At 43.2% G+C, this 14,181-nt stretch overlaps 1 protein-coding gene across 1 annotated transcript; it reads left to right on the forward strand.

Annotated features, from left to right (window-relative positions):
- Positions 1-481: 481 nt before the first annotated feature.
- epha2a (eph receptor A2 a) lies at positions 482-14,166 on the forward strand. Its single transcript, XM_020101617.2, has 17 exons — positions 482-694; positions 1,528-1,595; positions 3,003-3,639; positions 7,456-7,611; positions 7,721-8,053; positions 8,664-8,791; positions 8,913-9,090; positions 9,188-9,290; positions 9,555-9,607; positions 9,701-9,826; positions 9,916-10,101; positions 10,210-10,271; positions 10,588-10,797; positions 10,965-11,114; positions 11,415-11,608; positions 12,294-12,449; positions 13,341-14,166. The coding sequence occupies exons 1-17, from the start codon at positions 619-621 to the stop codon at positions 13,447-13,449; spliced, it is 2,925 nt and encodes a 974-aa protein (XP_019957176.2). The 5' UTR covers positions 482-618; the 3' UTR covers positions 13,450-14,166.
- The last annotated feature ends 15 nt before the right edge of the window (positions 14,167-14,181 follow it).

Raw genomic sequence — 14,181 nt, forward strand, 5'->3', positions numbered from 1 at the left:
TTTCACATTCCAGATATAAATATTGTATGTTTTAATTATGCCTCTAAAATATACATCTCACACACACACACACACACACACACACACACAGTAACATGCAATACTATAGTTTTTCTTAGTAGTTTACTTGTAGGATTTGTACACTGTATTTCTACTTTTTGACAGATCTGGACACTTTTTAAACAACTATTACATTTTACAATTCTTTGATTGATTAAACTGTTTGCACTTAGCTCGAGCTTTCTAGTTGCCGATCATTATTCTGTCGGTCATCGATGACTTATAAAACCCATTTTTTAAACTTAGCTCCAGTGACACTTGCAGTTGAAAGAGCTTTTTTTTCCTCAATGAAACAGGTGCGGTCGGAGCCTTCTAACCCCGCCCCCTGTGATCACCATATTTGGAGAACTTCCTCATTCCAAAGGGCGCAGGGCGGGGCGATGACGCCACCTGTTAGTGAATGGGCTGCGGGCTCGTGCTCAGTGAGCCGGTGAAGTGAGACCGAAGAGGAGTGGAAGAGAGAGAGAGAGAGAGAAGAGGAGTGTGAGGGACAGACGGAGCGGACAGGCTTCAGGAGACTAACTTTGAATTTAATAAGGAAAGACCTGTGGAAACATCATGGAGCTCCGTCTACTCTGCTCGGTCCTGTTTTTCTTCATTAACCAAGTATCGGTCAGCCTCCAGTCCAAAGAACGTAAGTTTCTGGTTTATTGTCTTTTTCAGAGAGGTGAGGCTTCAGACTCTGTGTTTTGAGTCAGAAGCCTCGCCTCGTGAGTCAGGAGGATGGAATCTGAGAGCCTCCTTACAAGTTTTACTTTCTGCTTCAGCAATTGTCTGAAACTGTTGCGTTAAAAGTTTTGTCCTGGTTTTACACACAACAGAAATATGTGTGTAATGTTAGTTTTATGAACTGAGAATGACGTGAATGTTTCAAAAAGCTCATATTGTCTTCTCCCCACCCACACACACACTTATTAACATGTACTTTTATACTAACTTTTTAAATGAAGTTTTCATTTGTAATATTGGGCCTTTAACTTAAATGATGAGGGGGGTGGGGGGCTGTTAGATGTCTAAGCATGTCCTCACTTTTTGTTTCACTTGTGTTGCACATTCATGTATTTCTCTCGTCATGGTGATTTAGCAGCCCACGCCTTTCTCATACTTTAAGTCCTGTACGCTTGGACCTGGAGGACACGGTCAATGAAGACCTGAATCAAAGCCGACATGCTTGATTAGTCTGTCAAAGCCCAGCATGTGCCCCCCATAAAGCCTTCTGGCCCCTGGGATCAAGGCAGAGGATTTATTTGCACAGTCAAATCATAGTTTTTTCCATTGATTGAACACAAACATATAATGCATTGTTTGGGTTGGGTGTAATAACAGAGATAAAATGTGTTGCTATTTTTTTTTAGAAATAACTAAATGTGGATTTTTATACAAATAAATATGTAAAAATGTGTTAATTGATGCATCAGGTGTCCTGTGTGCTTTTTATAACTACACGTTGTTTGTGTGTCCCTGTAGAAGTATTGCTGGACATGAGGGCTTCAGGATCGGAGCTGGGCTGGTTGACGTTGCCATATGAGAACGGAGTGAGTATTTATACCTCAACAGGCATTTTTAAGACTTCAGGTTCAACACTTGAAAGTGTCCTCCTCTTAGTGAGTAAGCGAGTAAGTGTCTAAAGAAAAGTCCATGTGAGAATTTGAAATCTGTCTTGCAACAATTAGATAAATCTTTCTGTTGGTTCAATCCACAAAAAAATGGCTCCCTGGGAGTGATGGAATGAGTGGCAGCTCGATGAGGTTTGGCAGAGCTCAGCCAGTCTCATTTTAACTCTACCCTTTCATAAAGAACTCATGAATGCCATTAAAATGTCAAGGATCAACCTAAGCTATCTAAATTTGCAGTGCCAAACTGCATTTTACACAATGACAGTGTTCATTCCAGCAAACACAGAATCATAAAGCTTCAAGTTTAAGACGTTTGTCCTTTTTGATTCCTCTCTGCATTTAGAGAGTACAGTAGCGGAGTGATGTGTGTTCGTGGGAGGACATGAGTAAAAAGAAAAAAGAAAGAGTGGTCCATATGTGGAGAACCATCCCTCTATCTATAGTTCAGTGGCTTTCCATCTAAAAAAAGCAACAGGACGGGGCCACTTCCACTGTGTGGGCCACATTTCTCCTGTGTGACTTTTCTTGAAGATCTAAGAGAATACTCGTCCCCTTGTCTTTCAAACATTGCTTTTGCTCTTAATCGGCTTTCTCACACATTTATAGTAAATTTGTACAAGAGATAAATATTTGCAAATATTGCAATTTACTTTGTAAATTACATTTGTCCAAAATATAGAAGATATAATCTGTCAAACTATGAAAATCACTGTCTCATAAAATGCTGCTTGAATCTAATAGAAAAAATTCAATTCATTTAGCCTCTTTTCTACAACAGTTCATTGAATACAAGTTTAAGCACTGATGTCGTCTCTGAAACACATGATGTTAATGAAATCTTAATGTCAAATTGGGTCTTTTAACTTGTCATTGCTTCCCTCTATTAAAAAGTCTTAATTGCTGCCAATTCTGCTGGGATGACTTTGCAGTCTGCTTACAAAGTTAATTTAACTTTCATTAACGTCGGTTGGTATTCTACTGTGGCATTTGCTTTGGGTTTATGTGCGTCTCACACACATGCATCCTCATGTGTTAGTGGAAAACCACACACGTCGCAAGCGCAGCAGCACATGTCCAGGCCAGTAATCTTACTGTGAGGAAAAAAGCTGTGGCTCACTGTTGCACTTTTATGAGCTTTTCGCTCAGCATGAAAGAAGAGGTGTCTCATCAATAAAAACTGGTTCTCTGAAGGAACAAAGCCTCTGAACCCTCTACTTATTCCCCAGAAAAAATGCTTTTCCTCCTCTCATTATTGTAGTGTGGTCTCAGTGACGTTTGCCCCTTAAACTGATCCCTCTCCCCTCTTTGTCTTTCTGTGTCCTGCAGTGGGAGATCGTCCAGACGGTGGTGAATGGCTCACTTTTCTATACCTACAGTGTTTGTAGCATAGACTCGACTGAACAGGAAAACTGGTTACGTACAACGTTCATTCAGCGACGCCCGGGGACACCGCGTGTCTCCGTGGAGCTACGTTTCATTGTACGAGACTGCAACACCTTTGATGGAGCCTCGGTGGCCTGCAAAGAAACCTTCAACCTTTTCATCTCGGAGGCGGATGCTGATGTGGGAACCAACTTCCGTAAAGGGCAGTTCCGCAAAGTGGCCACCATCGCCCCTGATGAGGTCACACGGGGCCGCGTGCTGAAGGTCAACACAGAGACGAGGACCGTAGGGCCTCTGTCCAGGAAGGGCTTCTACCTGGCTTTCCAGGACATGGGTGCTTGTGTGGCCCTCCTCTCGGTCAGAGTTTATTACAAGATGTGCCCATCCACGGTGCAGAGCTTGGCAGCCTTCCCGGAGACCGTGGCAGATGCTCTCACGGTAGTGGAGGGAGCCTGCGTGGAGAATGCCGTCAGTCAGGCCACCCCACGCATCTACTGCACAACTGAGGGTGAATGGGTGGTTCCCGTGGGTCAGTGCCAGTGTCTGTCAGGCTACGAAACCACCGGGGAATCCTGCCAAGGTAAGCGCGGCCAAAAATATGCCATGCACTCAACTGAGACGTGTTTTTGTTGCAGAGTGAGTCGTAGTAAATGAAACACCTCCAACCACGACCTGTGAGAAATGAGTGCTCAGGAATGTTAATTGTGTCTGGTTTGTTTGGGGTTCTGCTGTAAAAACACAACATATCTATCTAGAGCGGTCAGACACTGCAGGGCTGAGTGTGAGGGAAAAGGGGAAAAGATGGAAAGGTGTCTTAACCTGTTTGTTTTGTTTAGATTTAGAGGTAACCATGGAATTGCTCCATGTGATGGCAGATAAAAAAAGTCACCAGTGAACAGACTCCCACCTATGCCTCAACATCTCCTCACCTATTGGCCAATAGCACATTCCTTCCTCTGTGTTTCTCTCAGGGCTCAGGAATGGGGCTTGGCTGTGGTGCTGTTTTATGGATAGGCCGTTGACTGGAGGTGACAGTACAAGTATCTTAGTTCCACTTCTATGTGGACTTTGACTTTGCTGTGTGTTTACACTATAAAAGGGACAAAACTCAAAGATGTCCTTGTGTTAATGGACACAATAATACATGGGCCAAAAGTTGAAAATTACATATCAGACATTTTGCTTTCTCTTTTGAGGCTTCTAAAATTTAATTCTAAAGTTCCTTTCTAAGGTCTAATTTACTTATGTGAATTTCTTGTTTACAAACTCTCTAACTGTGAACTATGAAGGTAATTTTTGAGGTAGTTTTTAAAATCAAATGAAAAAATGGAAACACATTTGAGAATGATGGGAATTTTAGGAGACTAGTGTTGAGTGTTTGTGCTTTTGTGTTTTCGTGTGACACCGTGAATTAGGCAAGGTATGAAAAACCTGTATGGTACGCACTGTCCTCGAGAAAAACCTGAGAGAGCTTAAAGAAGGTAAATGTACTCCTTTAGAAAATACAACCAAATACATATATATAGCTGTAGTGTTCATACTGTGCCTGTGGAGGCTGGCATTGCTCTGGCATTCTGGGGTGTGGTGTGTTGAGCTGTCTGGAGGAAACATGGGAGGAGATACAGAGTACAGAGAGGAGGAGGAGGAGGAGGAGAAGGAGGAAGGAAGGGCACAGTGTTCTGTGGGGACTTCTGAAAGAAATTCTTTCACCCTGGCGTCAACCAGCATCACTGATTGACTCAAGGAAGGACTGTGTGAATGTGACAGGATGACTACCTGAGGGCTGTCTTCTCCTCTCGCAGAGTATTTGTTTTTGTGTCCGTTGCCAAGGTGACAGAAACCACAGATTACAGGGACCGGGCTGACACACCTCTCAGAGGTCGGACTGACTCAGGCTGTGGTTTACTCCTGATGGTCCGAGTCACCTTGACGGTTTAGGGTTTGGCCTCCTCTCTAAGTTTGTTCCAGAAGAAGAACAGATTATGTTTAACAGCTGAAAGAATTATGAGATTTTAAATGAATTAGTTGACAAATACAAAATGAAGTTAGATGGATTGTTGATTCATCATCGTCCCTTTTTTTGTTCTTTTTTTTCTTTTCTGTTTCACTTCAATCTAAATGGAATATCTCCGGGGTTTTGACTTGGTTGGACAAAACCTAAAGCTTTTTTCCCCTGAAGCCTTTTCTTACCATTTCTTTAAAGTCTAAAAATCTTTGATAGATTTGTACTGAGCTTCAAAGAGTAATCTGTGTACTGTGACTATAAAAACGAAGGGAAAACTGAGGAAGTTGAGGCAGAGGAATGTTTCAGACTTTGAAGTTCCTGACAACTGGGCCGAGCACCTGAAACGGAAGTGAAACAGCAACTGTCGAGAGGAAGACAGGAAATATTTGACTGGAAAAACTGCGATACCAAAGTCTGGAGAATGATCTGATACTTATGAAGCAGGAAATCATTTTTATTACATAAATAAAACACAATGTAGCTGCTTCTCCCAGGCCTCGCTCCAGTTTTTATGTTGTAGAAAGTGATATCCTCTAAAGGCTCATGGCCTGGGTGTGGATTCCACTGAGGAGCTCAACTGTTGTGGGAAAAGGAAGTAAAGTGAGCTGAGGAGGAATGCTGAGTGACACAAATAAGCAGGTTGTCCTTGCTCGGAGTCAGAGGGTGGGGAGCGAGTCGACAGTTGGTGCATGAGGGTGGTTAGTTCCGTGGCTGCTTAGTTAGGTGTGGAGTGTAATTTAGTCAAGAGGATTAGTAGAGCAACAGGACAGCTGTTAGCCAATGACATGCCCCTGCTTCGCCTCCCTTTGCTCTTTCATCCGGTTGTTAACACACGCAACGAGCTCCCTAATCCATGTTCCCACTCATTAGAACAATGGGCCAACACAAAGAGCTAAAAACAGATTCAATTAACAGATGCACTGGTGCGGAACATACGTCCTTTTCACGTGTGTGCTGTGGTCACAGGAGAGCGCGGAACAATAAAAGGGACACATTCCATCAACAAGTGAAAAACGTACATTTGTTTAATCACTGAAAGTTTAAAACTTCTTCCAGATTAACAACATCTTTAACAAAGATGATAAAAAAATGTGTTATGAGTGTTTGTATTCATGCTATGTACACCTGCCCCTATTTCGGAGCTTTATAATGAGTAGTACAACATATTTATGGCACCACTCTGTCCAATCTCGGAGACAATAGATGAATGGGGCTGGAGTTTCTTTGGTACGTGACAGAGGCCCTGCTGCTCCAGCTCAAGATGAAATGGGCTGGCCCCTCTTTCTTATGCGAAAAGACCCCACTACACCCCCATTGCCGCCAAGTGACTCCCCTGAGAGAACTTCTGTTGGTGCTCCAGACCTTTACCCCCCCCAACCCACCCCACCCCCCTCCATCCATCTATTCATCTCTATCCCCCCCCTGCTCAAAACTCAACCTGCTGCCTCTCCAATGCTGCCTCAGTGCTCAGGGTGCAAAGGTCCTTCTGCCTTGGTGGCGAAGTAACGCGACCACGTCTTCAATCCAGGGTTCGTTCGACCTCTTCCCTCGGCCACCAGCACAGGGGCCACATGAAAGGCTGTTCCCCGGGGAGACAGCAGAATGAAAGTGGAGCCACAAGATCTTTCTCAAGATCTGCTCTTTTTATTTTTATTTTTTTTACTGCGCCCTGAGGTTTTTATCGCCCCCAGAAAGTATGTGCATCTGTTTCCATAAACACAAAATCATATTCGTTTCCAGCTGCTTGTCCTCTTTCCTGATTCTCTCATACACTGACTATTCAGCCTTCGTGCTGTAATTTGTGACTGGTGTCGTGGGGTCAACGGAAGGAAGGAAGAAAGGGAGGAAACATCAGTCTCTGGCTGACTTGCCACTTCTTGCATCCTGGTTTCTGTCCAGTCTGCATGTTCATTAACCTCCCATGCCCCTGGAAGGCTGTTTATCTGCTGCACGCTGAAATGTCCATCGCAGCACTCCCGCAGTGTCCAAGGTGCCGTTTCCTTTGGCAAAAACACAAATATTATCTGCCAGGGAATATGAGCTGAGGCGAGTCCACAGGGGAAAGGCAGATCAAATCACCTGATGGATTTAATGCACTGCATTCATCCGGTTGACACTCGCAGTGTGACCTGAGATTAGGCCTCGGAGCAAAAAAGGCAAGTTGAGGCAGATCGTCAGGGAAATCCCTTTTCATTCCTCTGGATACAAAGACTCTGTGATTATAGGTTACTCACAACAAAAGCTTCCTGTTGGGAGTAAAGAGCTGGTATTACAGACACAGCTTCATTGTTTGCATTTTGATCAGTCATTCCTTCCTGTGTTTGTTCGTTCCACAGTTAGTCCTGAATATGTCATGCTTAAACTAACACACACCATTTCTCTCTCATACAGCGTGCAAGCCAGGCTACTTCAAGCCATCTGTATCCAGCGAGTTATGTCAGGTTTGTCCCGATAATACCAAGCCCTCCGGAGCCGGCGCCACTGAATGTCAATGTGAGGAAGGTTTCTTCCGCTCCCCTTCTGACCCTTCAACATCTCCATGCTCTGGTAATGACCCACCTCACTGACATATCACCGAAAAAGTCAACTTTTATACTCATTACAAGCAGTTTGGAGGCTCAAACTAACTGCTCTGTCACCCACTTCCCTCCTGAAGCTCCACCCAGTGCCCCTCATGAGCTGACCTCCACCACTCTGTCAGCTGACGGCAGGCTGCAGCTGTCCTGGAGCCCACCGCTGGTGACTGGAGGCCGCAGTGACCTCACCTACAGCGTGGTGTGCGAGCACTGCGAGGGCACCTTGTGCATCCCCTGTGGTGAGAAGATCCGTTTCGACCCAGGCCCCACAGGCCTGCGAGACACCACAGTCATCGTCTCTGACCTGGATTCTCATCTGAACTACACGTTCACTGTGGAGGCTCAGAGCGGCGTGTCCCAGTACGGCACTGAGAGACCGACAGCAACCATCACTACTGCTCTGGACTACACAGGTGAGTCCGGTCACATGTAAACATATACTTTTTACTTTGTTTTAAACTTGTGTATTTGTTTTCACTGTTTTAGTACAAGAACAAAAACAAAACCCCTTTTTTTGTGTGTGCATGCTCATTACATTTTCTTAACTCTTTTTCTTTTCATTACTTTATTGCTTTCTCTTATATTTCCAGAAGTGATCCTTGCCATTGGTTTAAATTATGCACTTTCTCATTTTTATTTACATATTTGTAATAGTTTCTGTGAAAAGGTAAACATCTATAAACATATTGGTAAAAAATATGTGTTTGCATACAAAGAAAAATCTCCTAAAAAGTCAGCATGATTAAAAAGTAGTGAAAAAGCAAAATTGTTATGACATAAAATACTTAATGTATAATGTCTCCTTTGGAGCAAATATATATAGTATATTTGTTTAGTTGCCACAATTTACAGCTTTAACTTGTCATTTTGAAGTAAATTAAGTATTAAGAAGTAACCAGGTGATAAAACAAGAATTCAGTCTGACCCCTAAGTCCCAAAGGCTTTAATTTCCATGCGTCCTTCCCAAAGACTGTAATTAGTCACCAACCATTATTTTGCTTTCCACCTCCCTCCGACTTCTAGATCCCCCCAAGGTGACGTTGATCCATCTGGACGATCGCAGCCCCACCAGTCTGTCTCTGTCCTGGACTCTGTCTCGCAGACCTCCAGTCCACATCACTCACCGCTATGAGCTTATGTACCGCAGAAAAGTAAGATGGAGTGCTTTGTGCTCATTTTCTTCCCTCGTTCAAAATTTCAGGTTGTTGAAAGACATTTTCAAGTGCTGAGAAAACAGCTCTAATCCGCCCACCTTTAACGCTCTCCTCACAGGATGACGACGGCGAGCGGGACGTGACCACCTACACGGTCGTGATTTCAGACAAAAGCTCGGTCCAGATAAATGACCTCACCCCAAACACCACGTACATGTTCAGGGTCCAGGTGCTGAGCTCGGAGGGCAACCCTGGCAGCTACAGCACCGAGCATGAGTTCCACACTTCACCATTAGGTACCAGAAACCTTCACATCTACAGGATGTAAAACTATTTCTCTGTTTGAACCTGAATTTGATTCATAAATATTTCTGTTTCTGTGATTGTGTGCAGCCGAGTCTCAGGTCCAGAGTAACTCCACCATGGTGATGGGAGCTGTAGTTGGAGTAGCGGTGATCTTGCTGGTCGTGGTGGCAGTGCTACTGCTGCGTAAACGGTTGGTGACCGCACCTATCATATCTACATCCAACGCCTGTGTCTTTCAGATAAATGTCCTCTAAGAACCTGCAGACTGTGTTGTTATGTGCCACAAGCTCAAGTTAATTACCAATACTGTGCAGTGACATCTTAGGGGGGCTTATGGGTAATAGCCGGTGCTGTTATTGAACACAGCCTTGGTCTTCTTTAGCTGGGACGAACTTGCAATTACTGAAAAGTCACTGTGTATTCTGTGATAGTGATGGTCTTGTTTTCTTCTCAGGAGACTGCGCTCTCATGTCAGGGGAGGACCAGAGGATCCATACTTCTCCACAGGTTAGAAAACCCCACAATACAAAAAATTACAACAATGATAAGATGAAACCATTAATTATTTATTCTAATAATCCGTCGTTATTTCCTCCTCAGATCAGCTCAAGCCTCTGAAGACTTACGTTGATCCACACATGTATGAGGACCCCAACATCGCCATCCAAAAGTTTGTCACAGAAATCGTCCCGAGTGCTATTAGCAAACAAAAGGTCATCGGTGTAGGTGAGTGTTTTCAAACCGTTCAGTTTCCATTTCACTAAAATCTTGGTGCGATATTGTTTTCTGACATCCCCGTCGTCTGTCTGCCTCAGGAGAGTTTGGAGAAGTGTTTTGGGGCGTGATGAAGGCGCCCGGGCGAGGAGAGGTGGCCGTGGCGATCAAGACCCTGAAGCTGGGTTACTCAGAGAAACAGAGGCAAGACTTCCTGAGTGAGGCCAGCATCATGGGACAGTTCTCGCACCCCAACATCATCCGCCTGGAGGGGGTCGTCACCAAATGTGAGTTGAGACCTCGAACCTAAACCCTGCTGCCATTCACAATGTATTGTTATTAACTTAGTGTGTATTTAAATTTTACTAAACATGTTTTTTGGTTTTCATTTTCAGTCAAGCATGCGATGATAGTGACTGAATACATGGAGAACGGCGCTTTAGACATATACCTGAAGGTAGGTTCTCATTGATGCAACTGTCACATGACTTAAACTTAACACTTAATATCTGCTCCTTCTTCTCAGAAACTCAGTAAAGGGGCAAAGTCAGAAGCCTGAGTTAAAAATGTGTCTTTATATATGTTTAACTAACATCTAATGGCTCTTTTTAATGTTGTAGCAAAACTCAAGTTAGAAATAGAATGGCACTCGGAGCATAGCTTTTGTGTAATCCTGCTAACTAATCAAAACACAGATGAAAACATAACCTTCTTGGTGGAAGTAATGAAGAATAAGAAAAGGTTTTAAACTGGGATATTTTTGTTCCCTTTAGGATCGGGATGGAGAGATTCCTTCATATCAGTTGGTGGGAATGCTGCGTGGAATAGCTGCTGGCATGAAATACCTCTCTGACATGAACTACGTCCACCGTGACCTGGCAGCGAGGAACGTTCTGGTGAACAGCAACCTGGAGTGTAAAGTGTCTGACTTTGGCCTCTCGCGTGTGTTGGAGGACGATGCCGAGGGCACCTATACGACCAGGGTGAGTCAACAGCAGAACACAGACCAACCCTTATTTTCTTTCTAGAGCCCAAACTCAGACTGTTAATGATCTTGTTTTACTCCCAAGTGTCCGGTCCTAAGTGTTGATCTTTCAGCACCGTGTGTTTCCATTCCACTCATGACTTGTTAATTTGTCTCTTCTGTCAGGGAGGTAAAATCCCCATCCGTTGGACCGCCCCCGAGGCAATCGAATACAGGAAATTCACTTCAGCCAGCGACGTGTGGAGCTTCGGCATCGTCATGTGGGAAGTCATGGCATTTGGAGAACGGCCCTACTGGGACATGAGCAACCATGAGGTATGCTTCATTTGTAACGACCTCTCTCCAGGTCTTATGGTGGAGATGAGGGATTGTTTAGGCCTGCGTGGGTCAAACTTTAATGTATATTACCACTGAGTTGCTGCAGGGAGGTGGTGATTGAAAGTAGCCTGACATCCAGCGTAGTTTCCCACCAACTTCTTTAAATTTACTGTTAACGTCAACATGCGGACGCAGCACTTCTTTGGAACGCTGCCTGTGCAAACTCCTCGTCTGTCTCTTCAACCATTAAAATAAATCTAAGCACTGACTTCACTCTGCCCCTGTTTCTTCCTCAAGGTCATGAAAGCCATCAACGAGGCCTTCAGGCTTCCTGCTCCCATGGACTGCCCATCAGCCATCTACCAGCTCATGCTCCAGTGTTGGCTGCACGACCGCTCCATACGACCTCGCTTCTCAGACATCGTCAACATTCTGGACAAACTGCTCCGAAACCCAGAGTCTCTGAAAACCATCGCTGACTTTGATCCACGGTATGAATATAAATTTTTCTAATCTTTCTTTAATCTTTGAATCTTTCTTAAACTTTCAGTGATAAAAATAAAACAATTTTTTACTGTCACTTAAAACTAAAAAACAATCCTTCCAGTTTCCACCAGTGATATAAATCAGATGATACTAATCTAGATGTATGTGTATTAAGGGAAATATGCTCATTACCTCCTGATATCTTGTTTACTTAATCTGCACAAAAACAAAGAGTAAAAATGAATAGGGTTTTATATCTGGAGCTATTAATGGCGAGGTGACTTCCTGGTTGGCTGCCAACTGTTCCTGACCAATAAATAGACCTGAACATAACCCACAAATGGCTATTGTTGCTTTTACACTTCCCAAAAGGTTAAGTACACACATGCACTAATACTTAGGGGAATTATGATTATTATTGTTTATTTTATTATTAGTTGTAGTATTATAATCAAGAGTTCTCTCAGATGAAGAGTAAGTTCTGTGGAGGATTTTTAAAGTTGAACAACTTTTATTTATGCATTTATAAGCCCATGTTTTGATTTAACTCGTGCAGCATTAATCTTGGTACTTTCCATCGATTAGAAGTTATTGAAAAACATTATGTACAGATCTGATCTACAGTCCGTGTATATACAGTAACAGTAAATGACCAAGTGAGTAATCTATGTACACATCTTTCCTCTGCAGTGTTTCCATCCGCCTGCCGAGCACCAGCGGCTGCGACGGCACCATGTTCAGGACGGTGCCCGAGTGGCTGGAGTCCATCAAGATGAGTCAGTACAACGAAAGCTTCACTCGCGCAGGGATCAAGACTATGGAGCAGGTGCTCTCCTTGAGGCATGAGTAAGTGCACACATGACACGGGTGTATCTGGCACCGAGCCACATCTTGTGGCAAGACAGAGAATGTATTGAGTTCTCAGCTGAAACATTTGTCGAGCAGTTTGTGATGCAGGACTAATCCACTCCGCCTCTGCCCATGCCATTCCTCTCATTCTCTACTGCCACAACCTCCACCGCCTTTTAACACTGTAAATTATTTTAAACTAGAATGGCGTCAGTAATGTGCATACCTCAGCCAAGACACAACAGTCCCTTTAAATTTGAACACGCCTAATAGCTGAGACCACAATAAACAAGCCACACATTGATGGTAGCTTCAACATATCTCATCATCTATCTCTATTTATACAGCGTGCATGAAACCACTCGATCCAGAACCCCAAATCAGCCAGATTTTTTTCATCAGGATCTTTGAATGATTAATAATAAGAAATCGTCGACCTGTTTATAAAAGGTAATGTTAAAGAAAGTAATGAAAAGTTCCTGGATCTGACCCTTTGTCTGGATCCAGTAAAAAATGTAATTGGTCCTTTCTTGGCCCACGTCACATCCTTCAAACAATTTTCATGGAAATATGTTCTGTAGTTTTTGAGAAATCGTACTGCCAACAAACAAACAAATGAACCAACCAACCAACAAATAGACAGGTCTGAAAAACCTCATTGGCCAAGATAATAATCATGTGTCCATTCAGTTATTGGTCAATTAAAACCATTTTTTTGTTCATTCTTATTTATAGAATATAACAGCCTATTTCAACTGTTAATACCGTCACTTTCGAGTGTATAAACAACCCGTCCCGAGAATCACTACAGTACCACTGTGCTCTCGTCATGCAAATAGTTTTTTTTTTTAGATCACTAAAATGTTGTTTATATTTTTTTCCTTTCAGAGACATCAGGAATATCGGCGTGCGGCTGCCCGGTCACATGAAGAGGATAGCCTACAGCATCCTGGGCCTGAAAGATGAGACCAGCTCGCTCAGCGTGTTCGCAGTGTGATCTAAAGCATTCCTCCAAATCAAAGTGCACTGACCGACCACGCTATTTTACTCATGGAGGACTAAAGTGAAGGGGGGGGGTTAAAACTAGGCTATGCTGCCGAGGTTTATTTTTTACCTTTGGTGCAGTGTGGCGCGACTGAAGAGGACCGTACAAGCCACTCAGAAAGGACTGAGATTGAAAACACTTATGTACTTTATAACAAAAGAAGAGGAATATTTAATCTTTATGTAAAAATGTGTCAAAAGATAAATTATGTGATGTAGTGAGACAGTGCCAGAGTCGGTCTCTGTTTTCAATGAATGACTGAACTATCTTAAGCTCTTAAAGATGAAAGGGCTTTTTTCTTCCAAGCACTCACTTTATCTGGCCAGTGTGTCTGGATCCTTAAATCAGTTTGTTTTGCTACACTTCTTTTTTTTTTTTCAATGAGACTTGCTGTTATATTTGGAATAAGCGTTCCACTCAGGGCAAAGCATCACACATTCTTATGGTTAGTGTGTGTTTCACATGATGCGTTTTCCTCTCATCATTTGTTTGTTTACAACTAGTCTTAATTCAACTGTCCATTCTTATTTAATATTTATTTTTACTTTGTATTTATGACATTTGTTACATGAGAAAGAGATCTGACCCGGGACATATTTGCCAGGCCGTGTATTTTTGTGTTGAAATAAAATCAGTGTTGCCTGTGACTGGATCACTTTCTTGAACTCAGCAGTCGTCAGTGTT

This window comes from Paralichthys olivaceus, chromosome 2 (assembly GCF_024713975.1).
Source record: "Paralichthys olivaceus isolate ysfri-2021 chromosome 2, ASM2471397v2, whole genome shotgun sequence".
Classification (NCBI taxonomy): domain Eukaryota; kingdom Metazoa; phylum Chordata; class Actinopteri; order Pleuronectiformes; family Paralichthyidae; genus Paralichthys; species Paralichthys olivaceus.